Source organism: Colletotrichum costaricense, assembly GCF_030867565.1.
Source record: "Colletotrichum costaricense strain IMI 309622 chromosome Unknown Scaffold_3.1, whole genome shotgun sequence".
Taxonomy (NCBI): Eukaryota; Fungi; Ascomycota; class Sordariomycetes; order Glomerellales; family Glomerellaceae; genus Colletotrichum; species Colletotrichum costaricense.
Window position 1 is genome coordinate 764,664 of NW_026848232.1, and position 18,309 is coordinate 782,972.

Here is an 18,309-nt window from a genome sequence, read left to right on the forward strand (position 1 = left end):
CAAATAATGTGGAGGGGCAAGTCTCGTAGGGTTTATTCGGTCATTGTCGTTTTCCAGAAATAGGTAAGGAAGAAGAGGAAGAAAAGGAACGGGAGAGCAAGCCAAACGTTGTTCGGGTGCAATGTAGCAACAGGGGCGAAAGTGCAGTGCGTACTAATGGGAGTTGGCAGCTGGGAGAGGAAGTGACCACATCGACCCTTGTGATCAAATTCCCCTGTCATGGGCCGTTAATCTTGCCTTTCCCACCTGGCTTTACTGCCCTCCACTGTGGGAAAGTGTGCAGTTGCGCCGGATGAATGGTTGGTCCGTGCTGTTTCCCTCCCCCAAGTTCCCAACGAGTGGCCAGTCACCCAGTGATTGGAGGCTCGGTCTCAGGGCAACCCCTGGCATGTGAATCCTGGTATCTCTCCAAAATCCCCTCGAAAACATCAGACGACGTGACCACGACATGAGAGGTATCTCCGTCGAATAGCGGACCAGTCATGGTGAATTGTATGGGTAATGAGATACGATGTGAGGCTCCTGACTACAATTTTTATTCAACGGAGACGACTGTGTCCATCCAGTGCTGCCGTCCCTGAAACTAAGAGCTGTCAGTCATTTCGGTTGGCCGCTAATACAAAGTTCATGGTTCCCACCGGCGCGGGCCGGCTTTAATGTGGAATTCCTCAAGCACAAACCAATCTTCCCAACGTCATGGTAATACCGATAAACTTCAATTGATTCAGCCATACTTTGAAATCAGCTTCTTCATGATCCCCATGGCGCCTCCGCGGTATCCTCCACCAAATAACGCATAGTGGTTGAGGTGGTGATATCTGCGACACCTACAAGTTAGCGGGGCAAATCACCATGGCAACCCCCCCTTCAAGCAAGTGGGCGAAAGCTCGAAGCGGCGCGAGGGAGTGGACTTACAACTCGTAAAGTGCAACTCGATCATCCCACTCTTCAACTGGCTCCGCCTTTGGCACCAGTTCATTATATTCGTTCCAGAAACTACTCCCAAAGCCGCCAAACATCTTCATGATGCCCAGTTCGTACTCGGCATGCCCATACACGGCCGACGAATCGTAGACAACCTCCTCCGCGCCGCCCTTACCCGCAATCTGGCCACGGCCGTGGTTTCCGCTCCATAGATCCCCGTGGATCACCACCGGCTTGATCCCCTTGATGCGGTCCTCGCCGATCAACCGCGGAACAACCCGGCTCGCAACGGTCTCCACGACCTCCGACAACTCTCCATCTGCGCCGTTCCTCCTGATCCCTGCGCGCAAAACGCCGCGCAGCCGGTTCTCGGCATAGAACTCGGCCCACGTCTCCTTCCACGCGTTCTCCTGTGGCGTCGAGCCGCAGCATGTGCTCACAGGAAAGCCGTACATGGGCCTGTCGAAACCCTCCGGGACGGGCACCGGGGTCGTGTGCATCTTGGCGAGCTTCGCGGCCAGCGACATGCCCGATCCGCCAGGGGCCGAGGATCCCAGATCCAAGAAATCTGTGACGAGGAAGTATGTGCCCGGGGATGATTGGTATCGCCCGTGGGCGTGCGACTTTGGGCAGAAATTCGGCACGGCGTTGTGGATTGCGTTTAGCGATTCATGTTCGCCTGCGGGAAGTGTCAATGCTCCTGCTTCTAAGACAGCTTTGGATGCCAAATCAAGTGCAGATGTGTTTCTTCACCAGATTGCTCTGCACTCCAGCCAGGTTTCACCGACCTCTAAACATGACTTCGGCGTCTTTCCCAGAGCCCGTCTTGACGAAGAAGTTGGTGGGCTGACCATCGATGACAGAGGTGAGTTTGAAAGATGATGCGAATCCGGAGCCGCCATGAGACGCGATTTTGGTCTGTTCAGGATCAAGCTGGAGGGCTTCGAGGATGGCTGGATCTACATGTGGTGCCATTCTTCGAGATGTGTGGGATTGACTCGACCGAGTCTGGTTTGACAGGCTGGTAGTTTGTGTGATTCAAAGTTGAGCTCTGGAGCTCAACTCAGTTACATGCCACCAGCTCAGACCGTTGGGGTGAGCTCTTAGTGACGTAGAATAGCAACGGCCTCCACAGTGACTGTACCGCCCCAAGCTGCATGCCTTTCAGCCCCACAGAGACCCATTGTGTTTGTCATTTGCAGCCACCGTGTCCTCTCACCCGTGTTAAACACTGCTCTGGTGGATATGCTCACATTCAATAACCACTTGGATCGATAGCTCAGTGGTAGAGCGAGAGATTGCAGTTAAACGCAGTTTATCTCTAGGCCCCGCGTTCGAATCGCGGTCGGTCCTTGTCTTTTGCTGTTTGCACTGCCAGTGCTGTGTTTGCCGCTCAGAAGCGCTCTATACTTTTGTTTTGTTGACTATCTTTGTTGGAGATCGCCTTAAGGTGCTGCTGTTGTCACTCTTTAAAGCTATTGCGTGCTGTTTTCAAAGCTTGTTGCTCCAAAAATACCTGATTCGGCTCCCGGTGCAATGGTGGGGTTAGGCTCCCGACCGATCCAAGATAACGGGGCCGTGATGGGGCCGTAGATGCTCCGCCAAAGCTTCGAAATGATTCGTCGAGACAGTAGGACGAGCAGAGAAATGATAGAAACCTGGAAGCTTTCTGAAAGATGAGATAAATCATACTGGAAACCCGGGTACCGAAGTCTTTGGTGTAATGTTTATTGAACTAGCAAAATGAAACCCAAAGCATCCTCCAGCGTTCGTGTAGAAAGTAACGCCCTCCGCAATGTACCAACACCAAAACACCCTTCTCTATCTCGTGGTATCTATCGCCTTGACACAACATCCCAGTCACGGCTTCCCGAGAGACCACCGGACCAACCAAGCGAACCTCATTTGGCTGATTCTCCGTCCCGCCTGACTGGCTGACATGCGGGAGCCAAAAACCCCCCCGGCATACCATACCTGGTCAGGCCTGCCATTACCCCAACTCTCCAAGCCCACCTCAAGCCAAAAGCGAGATAGCTAGCACGCCAACCACCAGCGGCACGGCACCACACCAAAGGGCCAAGACCCAAGAGCATGTTTCTGTTTACCCCATCCTATCACTTCCCCAGGATTGAGATCTCACCAGCCCAACGGGACCAGTCCACCACCCCCGCTAACACAAAGCTAGGGGGTGGACGCCCGCCGGCGTCGCTCCCAGTTCGTCCAACGACTGCGACCCAAGGACCCCTTATCTGGCATCTCAAACCCTAAATCTGGTGCTCTGGACCGTCGCTTGTGCAGCTTGCGAGAACAACGATGCTCTTGACGATAGTAAGCGTCTTGGCGTCCGGGGGCAGGATTGAGGGGCTGTGATCCAACCTGCCTGAATGAAAGGACGGCCGGCCTTGCTCGAGCGACACAGGGCAAGTAAAGAGGAATTGTCGGAAAGAATGGTCCAGACTCCCCCAATGCCAAGATGCCACTTCCCGGGGTAAATGTAGCCCAGATGTAGTCAGCTTTCCTCGCGTTCTTGTCATTCGCTTTCCCCTCCATCCCTCATCACCCCCTTCCCTCTCCCTTCTCTACCCTCTTAGACGATTTCCTTTCCCAGAGCTAGGCGGTGAACGTCGGTGACAGAGGCGCGGTCTGAACTGGCGTTGCTATCTTGGGAGTAGACGCTGAGGTTTGTCGTCGACGAAGTCTCTTCGCGGCGGAGCGGTGTCAGGTCTGATTCTGACTCTCGTCGCAGAGCCATCGTCCGTGTCTCTTTTGCTGCTGCTTGGCTCGGGATGGACGTGTAATTTGGCGCCGTGGTCTGTGGGACGGTCGTCTTCCAGTGCTCGCCGTTGGCGTTCCAGCAGGCGGAGCATGGACACTGGGGAGTTCGGTTGATGGCTGGCGGCGGGGTGCAGTGGCGCTTCCACCAGCTGAGCGGCTTTTGTTCGGAAGGCATTGTGATGTTGGTGTTTGTTGGAGCTTGAGAGATGAAGTAGAAGGAAGGGATCAAGGGACCAGTGAACCAAGTCCAGAGGGTCTATGTGTATGCGTGTGTATGAGGGTATAAGTAGAGATCGACTGGACTTGGTAAAGGTCAAACGGTGACCCCCTTGACAAGAAAGCGTAGAGACTCTGGAACGAAGGCGAGGAAACAGAAATGGAGATGGAGACAGGAAAACCGAGACAAGGGGAGGGAGACTTCTCGGGAAAGGGTGGCCCCAGTGAGATTATATACCCACGATGAATGACCTCCGAGACCATGGCCGGCCGAGCCCAGGTCAAAGACGGTCTTGTGGGACCCCTGGATGTAATACCCATGACCTACCTGCATGTGAAGCTGAGCTGAGTGGACGGCTTGCACACTTGCAAAAGCTCGACGCCCCGGCTGAGGTGTACGAAGAACAATTTCGACTGGGCGCTTGCCTAAGTAGCTAGCACCGGGCTGGCTGCCGCCGCCGGCGCACCTCCAAAGTGCGATGCCATGTGCGTCTCGCTTCCTTGGAACCGCTATCAATAAGACTGCAGTCGTTGCTCGGTCTCGTGTCCAAGGCTCACTCGAGTTCAGGAAGACTAGCGAAATCTCGAAGAAGACGGCGTTGTGAAAAGTTGAGAGGAAAGGAGAGAAAAATGGTCTAGGTACAAGTTAGTCGCGAGATTTGTGAGGTTCGAAGGGGGTACGTACTGGTTGGGTTAGTCACATTCGCGGTTTCGCCAATCGCCTCCAACGTCTTCTCACCTCACCTTAAAGTTGGCTCGGGACTGGTTCGGAGAGTCTTCGCAATGTCAGAGCCCGCTTTTCCTTGTTGTTCCTACGGCCAACATACGATGTGGAGCCTATTCCATCATGGAATCAACAGTTTTTTTCCTCATCTTTCTATTACCGGGTGTGCGATAAGACCTGAGCGGTGTCCTACTTGAAACTGTTTCGCTGGCTTCGTCGTTGCGAGGTTGCGGTTGTGGCTGCGAGGTCGTCAACGGTTTCGCGACTGCGACTGCGACCGCGAGCTGTGTAAGGCGCCGATCATCCGGCCGATCAGCAAACGGTAGCTAGCGGACACGTTCAGCCTGGTGTCTCTGCTCGGAAACCGAAAAAAAAATGAGAAGAATATTTGGTCTCCAGAAGTTTTGGAGGTGTCTTCGTGAGGGAGAAAACCCGGGAATAAGTGGCGAGAAGAAATGGCGAGTATCTCCATCATCCGCAACACCAAAGTCCAGACCCCGTCAAGGAGTCATCCCGAACAAAAACCAAAATTCGCGTCATCGACCCTGGTCAGTGTCAATAGATATGGGCAAGGTTCGGGAAGTGTCCGCCGGGAGGGCCTTTCGCTAGCATGCAAGCTAAGAACATTCAAGAAACGGGAGAGATGCATGGGAACGCTATTCCCGTAGCAAGGGTATTGTAAGGTCAAACGGTCACGACGACTGGGATCTCGAGAGGAATTCAAGAGAGTTAACCGCGGGCAGGGAAACGACATGTCTGTTGAGCCTCACGGTGGATCCCCTTCCCTTCCGCTCGATGGTTGTTGTGGACGCCCCTTCATCCGAGAATCGCAATAGCCGAAGGGGTATCCATTTTGTGCCGACAGATGCTGTGGCTGGAGGGATCTCGGAGATGGGTCCTGGGATTTGCGGAGTGGAATGGCCTGATCACTACGTTCGGCGTCGCATCGGAGTCAATTTGATGATATAGGTTCTTCCGGCCCGACACTTGTGACTGTTGATGTCTTTCTTGATCTGCTCTTCTTTGCCAATTACCATTTTGGTCCGTCTTTCCTTTAAAGAAATCGGATTTTAACCAGTTACTAAACGACTTCAAAGCAACAAGTGTTGCTGAGACAAAGTGAAAGTCATATCAGATCAAAGACAGGGGTCTTCCCAAATTCGCAACTAGGCTTGCTAAGACAGCTCCTTTATCGCTTCTTTCATTCTAGTACCTAACATGCAGCAGAATCATCAGGCATGTTCTTACTCCTTGAGGTTCGCGTCTCTTCTAGTCTGAGTACTAAAATTGCATTATGATGTGTGAGTCTTTTACCAGCACCTGCTTACCCAAGGACCTTTGCTGAACTCAGAGCAGCCTAGGGTTATTGAGGCTTCTACCGGATTCAATGGCTGTCATGCCTGGACACGCAAAGAACTGCCGTCTTTGAGAACGGGACGTCTATAGTCTCGCCTCGCCCTTCACTATTAAGCCGTCAAGGCATTAAGATGGGTTGACTTCCACATCACAGCCCATCGTCAACCCAGCTTAACGACATGAACCCTGACGGTCAACTCTAGTAAAATCCTATGCTGGGAATGACGAATCTCAAACCAGATGGATGTGTGTCAGCGGCCTTCGTATTGCCCGGCACGAAGCAACTGGAGCCATACAAATGCGCGAAACACTACTTGGAATACTTCAACAACACTACCACAGAACCCCTTCTGCCGGCTACCGGAATTCGAGAACGATGCGTCCGATGAGCAGTACGTTGAGGAATACTACTCGTACCAGCTCTCCTGCTATGTCCAGCCCTCCGCAATAACGCCTACGGATGACGACGACAAGAGCACGGCAGCCACCGCTTCCCACCAAGAGGGAAAACCCTCATCGCGTCTTTGGCTGCGCAGAATATTGCAATTTGCCGGCAGCCTGCTATCAAATGCCAAGGAGATCATTCGAGCTGCGGGATCGACTACCGCGAGGAGGCTGGATCAAGCTCGAGCGGATATCAGCACATGGTGGTTGGCTAGCCGAAGACTGCGACTGTGGTTGGGACGATTGAGGAAAGCCTTGCCCATGATCATACTGTGCAGAGTCGTGGCTCAGTGGGTATTGGCGCAAGACCGGCCCGTCTACGTCCTGGTCCATGTATGCCAGTCATGGTCAGTCGTAGTCAGTGTTGTACCAGAGCCGATAGCTGGTGTCGAAAATGGCAACATCTAAGGCTCTCCGTCCGACTTCCACCGCGGCACCTGAGTATTACGTCCACCAACTAAGCGGTCACGCAACAGATATAGTGGATGGATTAAACGTGGTGAAAGGCTGACTCTGGCGCACTGGCAAAGTCATACCGAGATGAGTTCTGTAAGTCACAACCTTTGACAACTTCAATAATGGTCGCTGACTTTGTAGCAGGTTCCAAAACTGCGATCAAGCGAGTTTCACCGTCATAGGTACGACCTCTCGGTTCCGAAAAACATATGATGTCGTCAAGATAGCATCTATACTGAATCAGACAAGACGATTGGATAGGTAGGGTTCATCTCGGTTGCCATTATGCCGCAATATGGTTATACGCAATGGCGCTCAAGGGGTAGGTTGGAGCTGAGCCGAGGGAGTCAAGATTTGTTCTGGTGTATCTGTAAGTTTTTTTTAACAGTATTAGTACAAATGAACGTGCTGCTTCTGGAGTCGCCTGGCAGCGTGCAGAAAGATGGATCCTAGCAATGTCTGAAAGTCGAGGTGAAGAAATGACGCCACATGATGAGCCTGCAGATGCAGCTTCCTGCAGCAGTGCAGACACGTGGTTGGCGTTGTGTCTTGACAGGCGCACGGGTTGGGAGCTCGGGCCACTTTCGGCCGCTTTACCGGATGGTCTCCGAGTTCGACCTTGACTTCTCGACGGAGCTATCCCGTGCCTCGGCCAGCAATGGAATACCTAGTGATATGGAGGGATTTTGAAGTCATAAGGGAGAAATGAAGATATGAGCTAATCTATCTGTGATTATCAGGTTCTGCTTTGTACTTCCCTAAAATTAGATGTGTAGGGTCACAGAAATATGGCGACGGTTTTGGCGGAGGAAGCAAGCTCCGTTGGCAGCTAAAAGCGGCGGCGGAACCCTGTAGCTCGGCTGAAGCTTTGTTCCGAGCGAAAACCAACCAGAGGACCGGGAATTCCCGCGGCCCAGAAACCTCTGGTTTTCCCGTTTGAGATTGCTGGAGATAGCGCTTTCCTGCAAAACCAATTGCATCACAGCACACTCGAAGGACTCCTCGTCAGTCCTCTTCCTTTTTCCTTCCTACGACTTCGCGCCTTTTCATCCCACCCGTCGGGACCTTCTTGTCAGTCATTTAATTGACAGGCGCGCTTGACGTTTTTTCCCTCTTCCTCCGATCTTCGAAAACCACCCCCGTCCTTCGCGACACGAACACATAAACCCCCTTCACAATCATGTTCAAGCTCGGACGCAGCCGGTTGGCTTCTGCCATCCAAACTTCCTCAAAGGTCGCCGCTCCCAGATACCCGGGCCTTGCCCAGCAACAAAGGAGAAACCTCAGCATTCACGAGTACCTCTCCGCCGACCTTCTGCGCCAGGTAAACACACCCACCAGAGAATCTGCGATACATGGGGCCCCACTCCTTTTCGGGGGGGCCAGTTTTTCAGGAGCTTCTCAGCCAGCTCAGCGCGATAAAGAACCAAAACAATAGCTAACGTGAGGGTCGCTTTTTCGTTTTTAGTATGGAGTCGGTGTCCCCAAGGGATCCAACGCGAAGACCGCCGCCGAGGCCAAGGCCATCGCAAAGGAGATTGGTGGTGAGGATATGGTCATCAAGGCCCAGGTCCTCGCCGGTGGACGTGGAAAGGGTACCTTCGACAACGGCCTCAAGGGCGGTGTTCGCGTCATCTACTCCCCCACCGAGGCCGAGATGTTCGCCGAGCAGATGATTGGCCACAAGCTCATCACCAAGCAGACCGGCGCCGGCGGCAAGCTCTGCAGCTCCGTCTACATTTGCGAGCGCAAGTTCGCCCGCCGCGAGTTCTACCTCGCCATCCTGATGGACCGCGCCTCCCAGGCCCCCGTCATCGTCTCCTCCTCCCAGGGCGGTATGGACATCGAGACCGTCGCCAAGGAGAACCCCGACGCCATCATCACCACCAACATTGACATCAACAAGGGTGTCACCGACGAGATCGCCCGCGACATCGCCGTTAAGCTCGGCTTCAGCGAGCAGTGCATCGAGGACGCCAAGGACACCATCCAGAAGCTCTACAAGATCTTCCTCGAGAAGGACGCTACCCAGATCGAGATCAACCCCCTCTCCGAGACCTCTGACCACAAGGTCCTCTGCATGGACGCCAAGTTCGGCTTCGACGACAACGCCGACTACCGCCAGAAGGAGGTCTTCGCTCTCCGCGACACCACCCAGGAGGACGCCGACGAGGTCCGCGCCGCCGAGTCCGGCCTCAACTTCATCAAGCTCGACGGTGACATTGGCTGCCTCGTCAACGGCGCCGGTCTGGCCATGGCCACCATGGACATCATCAAGCTCAACAAGGGTACCCCCGCCAACTTCCTCGACGTCGGTGGTGGTGCCACCCCCGCCGCCATCAAGGAGGCCTTTGAGCTCATCACGAGCGACCCCAAGGTCTCTGCCATCTTTGTCAACATCTTCGGTGGTATCGTTCGCTGCGATCTCATCGCCAAGGGTCTCATCAACGCCTCCAAGGAGCTCAACCTCAAGATCCCCATCATTGCCCGTCTCCAGGGTACCAACGTCGAGGCCGCCCATGAGATCATCAACAACTCTGGCATGAAGATCTTCTCCATCGACGACCTCCAGACCGCCGCCGAGAAGGCTGTGCAACTGTCCAAGGTTGTCAAGATGGGTAAGTCATAGAATTCCCCATACACTCGTTCTTAAAGCTCAGATGCTAACTGTAATCCTCTAGCCCGTGACATTGATGTCGGCGTCGAGTTCTCCTTGGGTATCTAAAGCTCTAGCGTTGTGTTTTAGACTGGCCTCGCCCTGTACATTAATTAACATAGCCCTAGGTTGAAGGAGCTAGCACTGGGAGCCGAAATATCAAACTTGTGTTCAAATGTCACTTGCAAGTTTCCCACAAACGCACGTCGCTCCGTTACCTGTCTTGTTGTGAATGTGAAGTATCCCGCGCTTCGTCTAGTTTTCCATATCCCACCCGTCCTTCTCACCTGCATACGATGAACATGTTCATATGGTTACATATGCACAATTTGCTAAGCAGAAAAAAAAGCCCCCACTCCACGTCTGCAGGCGAAGCGTGTCATGTAACCACATCATCCACATCAACGGTTCCCACTTCTCAAGTCCCCAACTCGCTTCTCTCTCTTTGCCTCTCGCTTATGTGTCCCCTTGCTGCATTTTCTCCTTCCTTGCCAGAGTCTCCATGAGACGATGGAGACGCCCTCTATCCCAACAGCCAGATGACTAAGCCTTTCATCCCGCCTAACCCAGGATCGATAGCTCAGTGGTAGAGCGAGAGATTGCAGCTCCTCAGCAGCAACCTATCTCTAGGTCCCGCGTTCGAATCGCGGTCGGTCCTTGGAATCACCGTCATTCGGCGAACAGTTTCTTTTGCTTTTTGCTTGGGTTATGTTTTGCTGGAGGCTTAGTAGTTTGAGTGAAATTTGATATGCATGAGTGAGTGCGGGCTATGTGCATAGGAACGATGTAATGGTTTGATCCCTTGATTCTATACTTAAAGGCGGTGTCTTCATGATGTGGCACTTACAGAGTTGCGAAATATGAACCTGCCGAAAGGTTTCTTTCATTATTTGTTGATTGCACACTTCCCACGTCTTGAAACTTGAAGTAGCAATACTGCGAAAAATGAACAAATCTGCTGAAAGGGAGGACCGATGTCTGATTCACACCAGCTACGATAATGACTCAATCCTTTCCTGATATGAGACTCCAACACCAAACATCCATATATCCTCATACAATCCTGCTAAAGCCACGAAAGGCCAACAAACCTGGCTCATCGACTAAGTGTCTGCCCCCCTAAGATTTAATCATAGACCCCAGAAACAACCCAAGAGCCGTCAACGCCAACGCAAGCGGCGTCGTCGCATTCTGTATATCCCCCGAAATAACTCCAAACAAGTACAAAAAGCAAAACGCAAAAAAAGGCGAGAGGCATAGCAGGATATACACCGACGTCATCAGCGCAGACCGCCGTTCTCTGATATACAGACCCCAAAAGTCCTCTTTGCGATTACTCCGCTCGTCGAGGTAGTGGTACCGCTGCGGTATGCAGCCGACGGTATCGTCGCTCAGCGCCTCGACGGTATCGTAAAACGGTAGGCCGAGCGATGCCCAGATGACGGCCTCGCTCTTGGCTGCGTAGTGGAAGACGTGGCTGAATTCTTCGGGAGAGACCGGGGGTTCGCGAAGGGCGGGACGCGGGTTGTAGTAGTAGTCCTTTTGGGATGTGTTTGGAACTTCGAGGCCGCGGTGGGCGAAGCCGTTGCGGCAGAACTTTTCGAACTGGTGAGAATTTAGTGTGAGTCTCCAGGCTCGCGTGCTATTATGCTAGCCATCTTACGGGGCCGTGATGGGGAAGAGTCTATTGTCTTTGCCTCGCTTTAGGACGAAGGAAAGGATATCACTTACACGCACAAACTCGCAATGGGAGAAGTTGTAAGGCGAAAACCACCACCTCCAGAAGCCTTTGAGCTCGCGATACGCTTTTCGCAATTCTTGTCCAAAATCCGCGGTGTCTAAGTAGAGCGAGGGTAGTTGCCTGAGCCGATGCCGACCCGTAGTCGCGAGCAAAAAGATGTACCTCGGCCGGGGATATTCGCGCTTCTGACCAGTCTGATTATCCTGAATAGGCGAGGACACTGGGTCAGGTAGCTTTGATAATTCGCTGATGCTGGAGGTCTTGATGGATCTTGTCCCCAGCGATGAGGTCTCATCGGTTTTCCAAGACGTCGGCGGAGGGTCTGATGCCGGGTTGCTTGCTGAGCCTGTATGGTTCCGGCTTGCGAGAGGATACTTCTGCAGCAACATTGCAATGTTACCTGCAAATGAGGCTGGGACGGTCTCCCATCTTGATATACCGCACCTCTGAATATGTAACGTTAGGAACATGGGTCTCTGCGAGTGAGTAACGAGACGAACTTACACAGCGCCATCCAACTCGCGCCTCAGTGGAGCTCAAAGCATGCTTGGGAGGTGGCAGAGGCCACCAATCCCATTCCTCCTTGGTCATAGTTTCCGCCCAGGTTTGGAATACTTCGAGCCTCTTCGGTGTGCTTTCAATGTCCAGCAATAAGTTTTCAGGACTTGACTCTTCCAGCTCCGTCAGGACGACTTGCATCTTATCCTTCATGCCAATCCAATACTGGTCCTCTAATGTATCTTTGCCTTCGAGGACCTTGGCAACAAGCTTCTGGGCCTGGGTGCGGAAGGTCGGTTTGACAAAATCGGACAGTCTCCTCGTCATGTTTTCAAAAGCCCCGCTGGAGAGAACAAAGGCTCTGATGGACTCAAAGTCCAACTCGTTCGCTTGTCCCTCCTTCTCCTCGGGAGCATCATCGCCTTCTTCCTGGCCAAGGTCGTCGTCTTCCTGCTCGAGCTGCGCGAATTCATCTCGATGAGGGTCCTCAGAAAGAGTACCTGGAGCATCCTCTGGCGCTCTGGTTCTCGGCTGGTCGAGGGCAATGGGCTCGAGGCTCTTTTCGGCAATTCTCGATGTGACCCCTGATGCGATTGCCAGCCGGTAGACACGGAAAAATACTGCGGACAGAGCTTCTTCCTTGGTTATCGCTTCTATCGCCAGTTCCAGGCCGAGGGACCGCAGAATCCGGGTCAGATTCCTTCGCAGCCTGTCAGGTCCTACCCGAGGTGTTTGCATGGCCAATCTGAAGAGCGGATACAAGGTATCATTTTCGGACAAGAATGATATCGCGTTGCCCAAACCCGATGTGACCGGTGTCGAAGTCGAACCTTCAATCAAAGTGGTTGCTGACGATTGGAAGGATGCCACAGAACTAGTTTCCCACGCAGTATCGTCATCATTGCCGAAGTCCCTCTGATTTAGCTTGAAGTCGTCGAAGGTCACCTTAGCGGGAAACATGCTTCCACAGTGACTAAAGGCGCCTGGACTGCTTGCCAAAAAGTCGCGGAGGTGACTTGAGTTGACAAGATCTTTGCACTTATCCCACGTCGTGAACTTCTGGAGCCAATCTTTTCTCCAGGCGAAAAGGGTTGGATCTGGGACAGTCTTCGCAATGTGTTCCTGCAGACGTAAGAATGCACTTAGGTTGCCCTCCCCGTAAATTGGCATCATATCGACGCCAAATAAACCAGCCAACGAGTATGAAATGTCCTCAAGTCGATACGCGTTGCGACTCGTGGCCCAGAACATCTTCCGGGCCACGGATACCTTTGCGAGATCACCACCTTGGAGAATGAAGGTATCAACACCAGTAATATCAAATAGGTGATTCCGGAGCTCCGATCGTGTGCCGATAAGTTCCCACCCACGGGAGTAGAATACAAGCTCGGATGGGGCAATAAGTTCCGGCAGGGCCCAGGACCGCGTAAACCATCTACTGCGTTTGAACGTATGTCGAAATCTGCCCTCTAGATTATCGTCAAGATTCCTGTCGGTCAAATAAACATGGCCAGCCGGCAAAGGGCGCTCTGATTCAACGTCAGACAGATAGGCGATGCATAACGCCGCTGATTTGAAGATGCGGAAGCTGGACTCGACTGCTTCACTTCGTTCGGATTCGCTTTCGATGTCCACGCAAGAAGTATCAATCCAGATATACCTCAGCATTCGCTCTTGGGCAACAAGACAAGCGGCGTCTATCTTTCGAAGGCCAGCTCTTGGACGTAGCATTTGGCCGTCCCTCAAGTCTTGGAACAAAACCTCGTCATGCTCCCAAAGGTGAGATAGCACGGCGTAAGGTGGAGCATTTTCAAGATCGAAGACTTCGAACTTTTTCGTCTCAGTGGATAGAAGTCTCATGACTTGTTTGCGGCTACTGGTGTATTTCTCTGCAAAAACTAGTTGACATGTTTCCCGATGATAAAGGTCTTCGTCTTGCGCGCGGAGTGAGGCTTTGCGGTCGCAAAGAAGGCTGATAGGCAGCCACATCCAATGGGAAGTATGGGGTTCATGCAGCTGCTAGGGGTGAATGATTGGCTCGGTCACAATGCGCATATTCGACCGTTTGAGTTTGACAATCGCTGCGCTGGAGATGTATGTTGATGTAATGTTCATGATTAGATTTTTGAGGCCATGTGCCGGCCGTTATGATGTAAGAGCTGAGATGGTATTCGAGCTGCTGTTCGAAAAGAAGTGCAGTCGCCGTTGTCCAGCACTCACATGATGGTATCAGATAGCTTCCGCTGCAGCCTCTCCCCAACATTCTCCTTGGCTTCCTCCTCTTTCCTCCTCTGTATCGCCTCCTTGCGGTTCTGATGGTACGACGGGTCTCGGGTAACGCCCTCGCGTCGCCATTTGCTGGGCGGCTTCAGGCCCAGCTCCGCGTACCGCGACCACACATTAACGCCGCGCCGGAACCACCTCTCCTGCCTGTCCTCTTCTTCCTCGGGCGTCGCCTGCCACTTGCTCCTCAGAATACGGCGGATCGCCTCAGGCGACATTTGAAACTTGTCGGCGAGCGTCTTCAGATCGTACTCCTCGGGGAACTGGGCGTGCAGCGCCTTGATGCCAGCAATTGCATCCGGGGACAAGCGCTTGCGCGGATTCCAGCCGTCGGGGAACTTCTTCTTTAGGGCCTCTTTTTGGAGCTGCCAGTTTTCTCGCTTCGGTTTCGCCGGCTCTTCGTCGGGTTGTTCTTCCAGTGGTCCTCTTGATGTAGCCTGCTTTCCTCCTTTTTCAAATGGTATGAAGTCACGCTTTTTGTTGTGAACGGCCGATGTCGCAAATGTGGAGGCTTGGCTGATCTGTAAGGTACGGTTGTTCTTGACGTATTGGGAGACTCTCGGTGCGACGACGGGTTCAGAGATGTGCAATTGCGAAATACCCTGGACGAAAAGCCGCAGGGGGCTCAGGCGACAAGAGCAGAGCATCGCGTGATCGTGAGGTTTCTGATTCGGGATGAGATAGGAGGCAGTCAAGCTCTAGTGTAAAGTCGGATACTTAGGTAGGTGGAGGTGAGGTTAGACAAGGAGGCGTTTGCTGGCCCGGGAAGGAGAAAAAAAAAAGTCGAGCTCGAGTCTAATTAAGCTGGTTCCGCGACTGGACGGGACGGGACGCGCAGACAGGAGAAGGGAACCCGCCGCAGGGGCGCCCGGCGGAAAAGCGCCGCTGCGCCGGGTAACTGCAGGGGCTGCTGTGGAAGTGCTTGCAGCGGGGCGGCTATGGAAAGTCCGCACTTGAGAGTGGTGCCCCGCCAGCGCCTACCTTATCAGAATAAACATCGACTTCATCCCATTCTATCACCGGAGTGAACATACACAGAATGCCTATATACCCCCCTTCAATCCCATTCCTGTCACCAGAAAGCAGGCGTCCGTCTAGGTCGATGGATCAGGTCAAACTCGCTGGTTGGTGGGGTGGTTTAAGGTCAACAATCAATTTCACACCAACCAGCCTACTCGACGACAGGCTTAGCGAGTACCCGAGTTCGAATCCCAGCATGAGCACCAAGAGATGTAGCCTACCGAGGTGAACTCTTTTTTTTTTTTTTGTTCTGGCTCCTTCGTTATCAGATCATGTCATATATATTTGTTGATCCCAACGGGGGGCTTTTACATCATTTGCACTAACATCAACATGGGTTTGAAGTGATCAAAGAGAAGCGCGTCTTCCACTTACACATCACATCATCAACTACAACCCGCGGCCTTACGTACACAACTCTTTCTAGTCTAATGAAGCAGAGGTACTGAAGGCTGTTCCATCTGACCGAGCTTGCGGTCATTAGCAGTCCAACCCGAATTCCGCCTCTACCTCACAACCGAAGAGAAGGCCCAATCACGTGCAAACATCATGGCACATCCATGTCCTTGGCAGTCTTTGAGGCCGTGGGGCCAACCTTCCCGAAGCACATACCTGCATCTTCGTCCAATCTCAGTAGCAATTGCCGTCCTCTTCCCACCCGGCTTACCGGTCGACCAGTGTGGTCCGGTGATTCGCTCAGTCAGGTGTCAAACCCTCCTCATCCGAAAAGGGCCACCACTTCGGGGTCTCCAACTTCCAAGTGAAAGTTGCTCTCTCTCTCTCTGGTCCTGCGTTCATTGCTTTGTATTCATTTCTTGTAGTTATTCATTCCATATAGGCCCTGGAGCTTAAATTGGATGAAGACTTTGGGTTGGTCTAACAACATCTAGTTCCCGATGAGACAAGTGTTTTGAGGTCTATGAAGTCATTCCGCCCTTAGCTTGAGCTTTGCCCCCCGATTCGCCAAGGCGAACTGAACACTGAGACTTCCAGGTCTTTTTCAACTTTTCTCTCCTCGACTTTATACTTGGTGCTTGGCTACGGTCTCATACATTCATTTCATCTGACTCTCCTTTTACATCGTTTACTGTCAAGACTTCGAAATCCAGTAACAGCAATGGCAGGTGTCCTTTGGTACCGGGGTGAAGAGTGGCGAGAAGTTTGGGACTACTGGTTCAAGTGGACCGACGAGCACCTCACATCCGACAACCTTCGCCCAATGATATATACTTACGATGAGCTGGGCGCCGAAGCATTGGACCGACTAGATGAAGTATCACCTCCTGTGAAACACTCGACCACCCATAGTGAGAAGGTAGACACTCCTCAGGGCGCGAAGCCACATCGAGACCTGTATGCTCTCTTGAGAGACAATGCAGACGCAGACGAGGTTCTGGGAAAACTATGGACTGAAATCAACACCATCCCGCCATGGGTCGACTGGGCCCAAATTGAACGCGGACAACAAGTCTTTCTCCGATACGCAGCCCCAACCATATTCGCCGTAAGTCCAAACCTCACCCATCTCGCGATCCATAAATCCTTATCTCAGACCTCACTAACAACCAAATCCCACAGCTCACATTTCAGTCCCTCGTAGGCGGTATGGGCGGCCGCCGCGTCGTAGAAACCCTATCCAGAACAGGCGGCTTCGGCGTCAACGTCACCCGCCGCCGCCTCCTCGAGACCTTCCAGCACATCATCCAAGTCACCCGCGACCTCCCCTCCATCCAGCCCGGCGGCCATGGCCACGCCTCCTCCGTCCGGGTCCGCCTCCTCCACGCCGCCGTCCGCCGCCGCATCCTCCTCCTTGCTCAGCAGAGACCCTCCTACTACGACGTGGCAGCTTACGGCGTCCCCGTGAACGACCTCGACTCCATCGGCACAATCACGACCTTCTCCTCCACCCTCCTCTGGATCGGCCTGCCCCGCCAAGGCATCTTCCTCAAGGACAGCGAGAAACAGGACTATCTCGCCCTCTGGCGCTACGTGGCCTACATCATGGGCACGCCCACCGACGCTTTTTCGAGCCTGAACAAGGCCAGGGCGATGATGGAGTCCTTGCTTGCCTCCGAGATCCAACCCTCCGACACCTCGCGCGCCCTCGCCAACAACGTCCTCACGGGCCTCGCCGAGCAGCCGCCCTGGCACGTCTCGAGGGAGTTCCTCGCCGCCGAGACGTACTGGCTCAACGGCCCCAAGCTCGCGCGCGCGTTGGCGGTGGAGAAGCCGCCGTTTTATTACTCGCTGCTTATACTCGGCCAGTGTCTCTTCTTCATGTTCATGTGTTACTCCCGCCGTCTGTTTCCCCGTTGGGACGAGTCGAGGAATGAGGTCAGTCACAATCTACCTTTGGATATACTCTTTTTATAATTTGTTCATATGTCGGCAACAACTTGACAAAAGAGAACGCGACCCCCTTAATTACAACATGAACTTACAGTACCCTCTAACACCCCTCCCAGAACCTCAAAAAAGCCCTCTTCAATATAACAATCAACAAAACCGAGCTCGGCGCCCTAGGCAAAGAAACAAATTTCGAATTCAAGTACATCCCGACCCTAGACGTCCCGTCCACCGAGGCAGCGGCCCGGACCCAGCAGCACCAGGACCCGTCGACTCACGAGCCCGGCTCCACCCCCGCAGATGCAAAGACGGGAGCACGAGCAGGAGCAAGCACACGCCGCGTGCGCAGCAACGAACGCCGGAGCCTCATCACATTAGGCGTGGTTGCCACCGTGGGCGGTCTGCTCGCCTGGCTGGGCATCCGCGGGGCGTCGGCCCTGTTTGGGAGGGTTCTGTGAGCATTATACCTGCCGATGAACGTGAGCCCTTGCAGGGACAAAGGTGCCCATCATACGTCAGAAACAATCGTCAGACGGCCTGGTCCCGATCGGCTGTGAGGGGCCGGGTTTCTTCTGCCCTTGGTTTCTGAGTACCTTGTTATCGAAGAAAGTTAATTCTTTCTGAGTCACAAGTACAAGAATACAGTTTTAATAAAACAGTGTAGTGCCCACCCAGCACTTGAATTGAGATGCTTTTTCAAGCTTGCCATGAGAGAAAGATGACTGTACTGCTGACTGCCTGCCATCGAGGTCCGCAAGTGGCGCTGTGGCTTCAACCGTGATGGCTTCGCCCGTGATGGGCGAAAAGTCTGATTATGAGTCCCTTGAAAGCCTCTAATCAACCTTCTGCCCTTGGTTGATGGGGTTCGAA

General features: G+C 53.2%; 6 protein-coding genes across 6 annotated transcripts; 3 read left to right on the forward strand and 3 right to left on the reverse strand.

Annotated features, from left to right (window-relative positions):
- Positions 1 to 724: 724 nt before the first annotated feature.
- CCOS01_03069 (fructosamine kinase) lies at positions 725 to 1,899 on the reverse strand (the record flags this gene model as incomplete). The annotated part of the gene is made up of 3 exons (XM_060451255.1): positions 725 to 818; positions 916 to 1,603; positions 1,713 to 1,899. The coding sequence occupies 3 exons, from the start codon at positions 1,897 to 1,899 to the stop codon at positions 725 to 727; spliced, it is 969 nt and encodes a 322-aa protein (XP_060317520.1).
- A 1,612-nt stretch (positions 1,900 to 3,511) lies between these two features.
- On the reverse strand, positions 3,512 to 3,874 carry CCOS01_03070 (uncharacterized protein; the record flags this gene model as incomplete). The annotated part of the gene is made up of 1 exon (XM_060451256.1): positions 3,512 to 3,874. One exon carries the CDS (start codon positions 3,872 to 3,874, stop codon positions 3,512 to 3,514), a length of 363 nt encoding a protein of 120 aa, XP_060317521.1.
- A 2,361-nt stretch (positions 3,875 to 6,235) lies between these two features.
- Positions 6,236 to 6,847, forward strand: CCOS01_03071 (uncharacterized protein; the record flags this gene model as incomplete). The annotated part of the gene is made up of 1 exon (XM_060451257.1): positions 6,236 to 6,847. The coding sequence occupies one exon, from the start codon at positions 6,236 to 6,238 to the stop codon at positions 6,845 to 6,847; it is 612 nt and encodes a 203-aa protein (XP_060317522.1).
- Positions 6,848 to 8,075: 1,228 nt separating this feature from the next.
- CCOS01_03072 (succinate-CoA ligase) lies at positions 8,076 to 9,620 on the forward strand (the record flags this gene model as incomplete). The annotated part of the gene is made up of 3 exons (XM_060451258.1): positions 8,076 to 8,219; positions 8,364 to 9,513; positions 9,577 to 9,620. 3 exons carry the CDS (start codon positions 8,076 to 8,078, stop codon positions 9,618 to 9,620), a joined length of 1,338 nt encoding a protein of 445 aa, XP_060317523.1.
- A 1,057-nt stretch (positions 9,621 to 10,677) lies between these two features.
- Positions 10,678 to 14,720, reverse strand: CCOS01_03073 (mitochondrion organization and biogenesis protein; the record flags this gene model as incomplete). The annotated part of the gene is made up of 5 exons (XM_060451259.1): positions 10,678 to 10,742; positions 10,865 to 11,156; positions 11,283 to 11,738; positions 11,797 to 13,663; positions 14,011 to 14,720. The coding sequence occupies 5 exons, from the start codon at positions 14,718 to 14,720 to the stop codon at positions 10,678 to 10,680; spliced, it is 3,390 nt and encodes a 1,129-aa protein (XP_060317524.1).
- A 1,490-nt stretch (positions 14,721 to 16,210) lies between these two features.
- CCOS01_03074 (tat pathway signal sequence) lies at positions 16,211 to 17,897 on the forward strand (the record flags this gene model as incomplete). The annotated part of the gene is made up of 3 exons (XM_060451260.1): positions 16,211 to 16,597; positions 16,672 to 17,427; positions 17,559 to 17,897. 3 exons carry the CDS (start codon positions 16,211 to 16,213, stop codon positions 17,895 to 17,897), a joined length of 1,482 nt encoding a protein of 493 aa, XP_060317525.1.
- Positions 17,898 to 18,309: the final 412 nt, after the last annotated feature.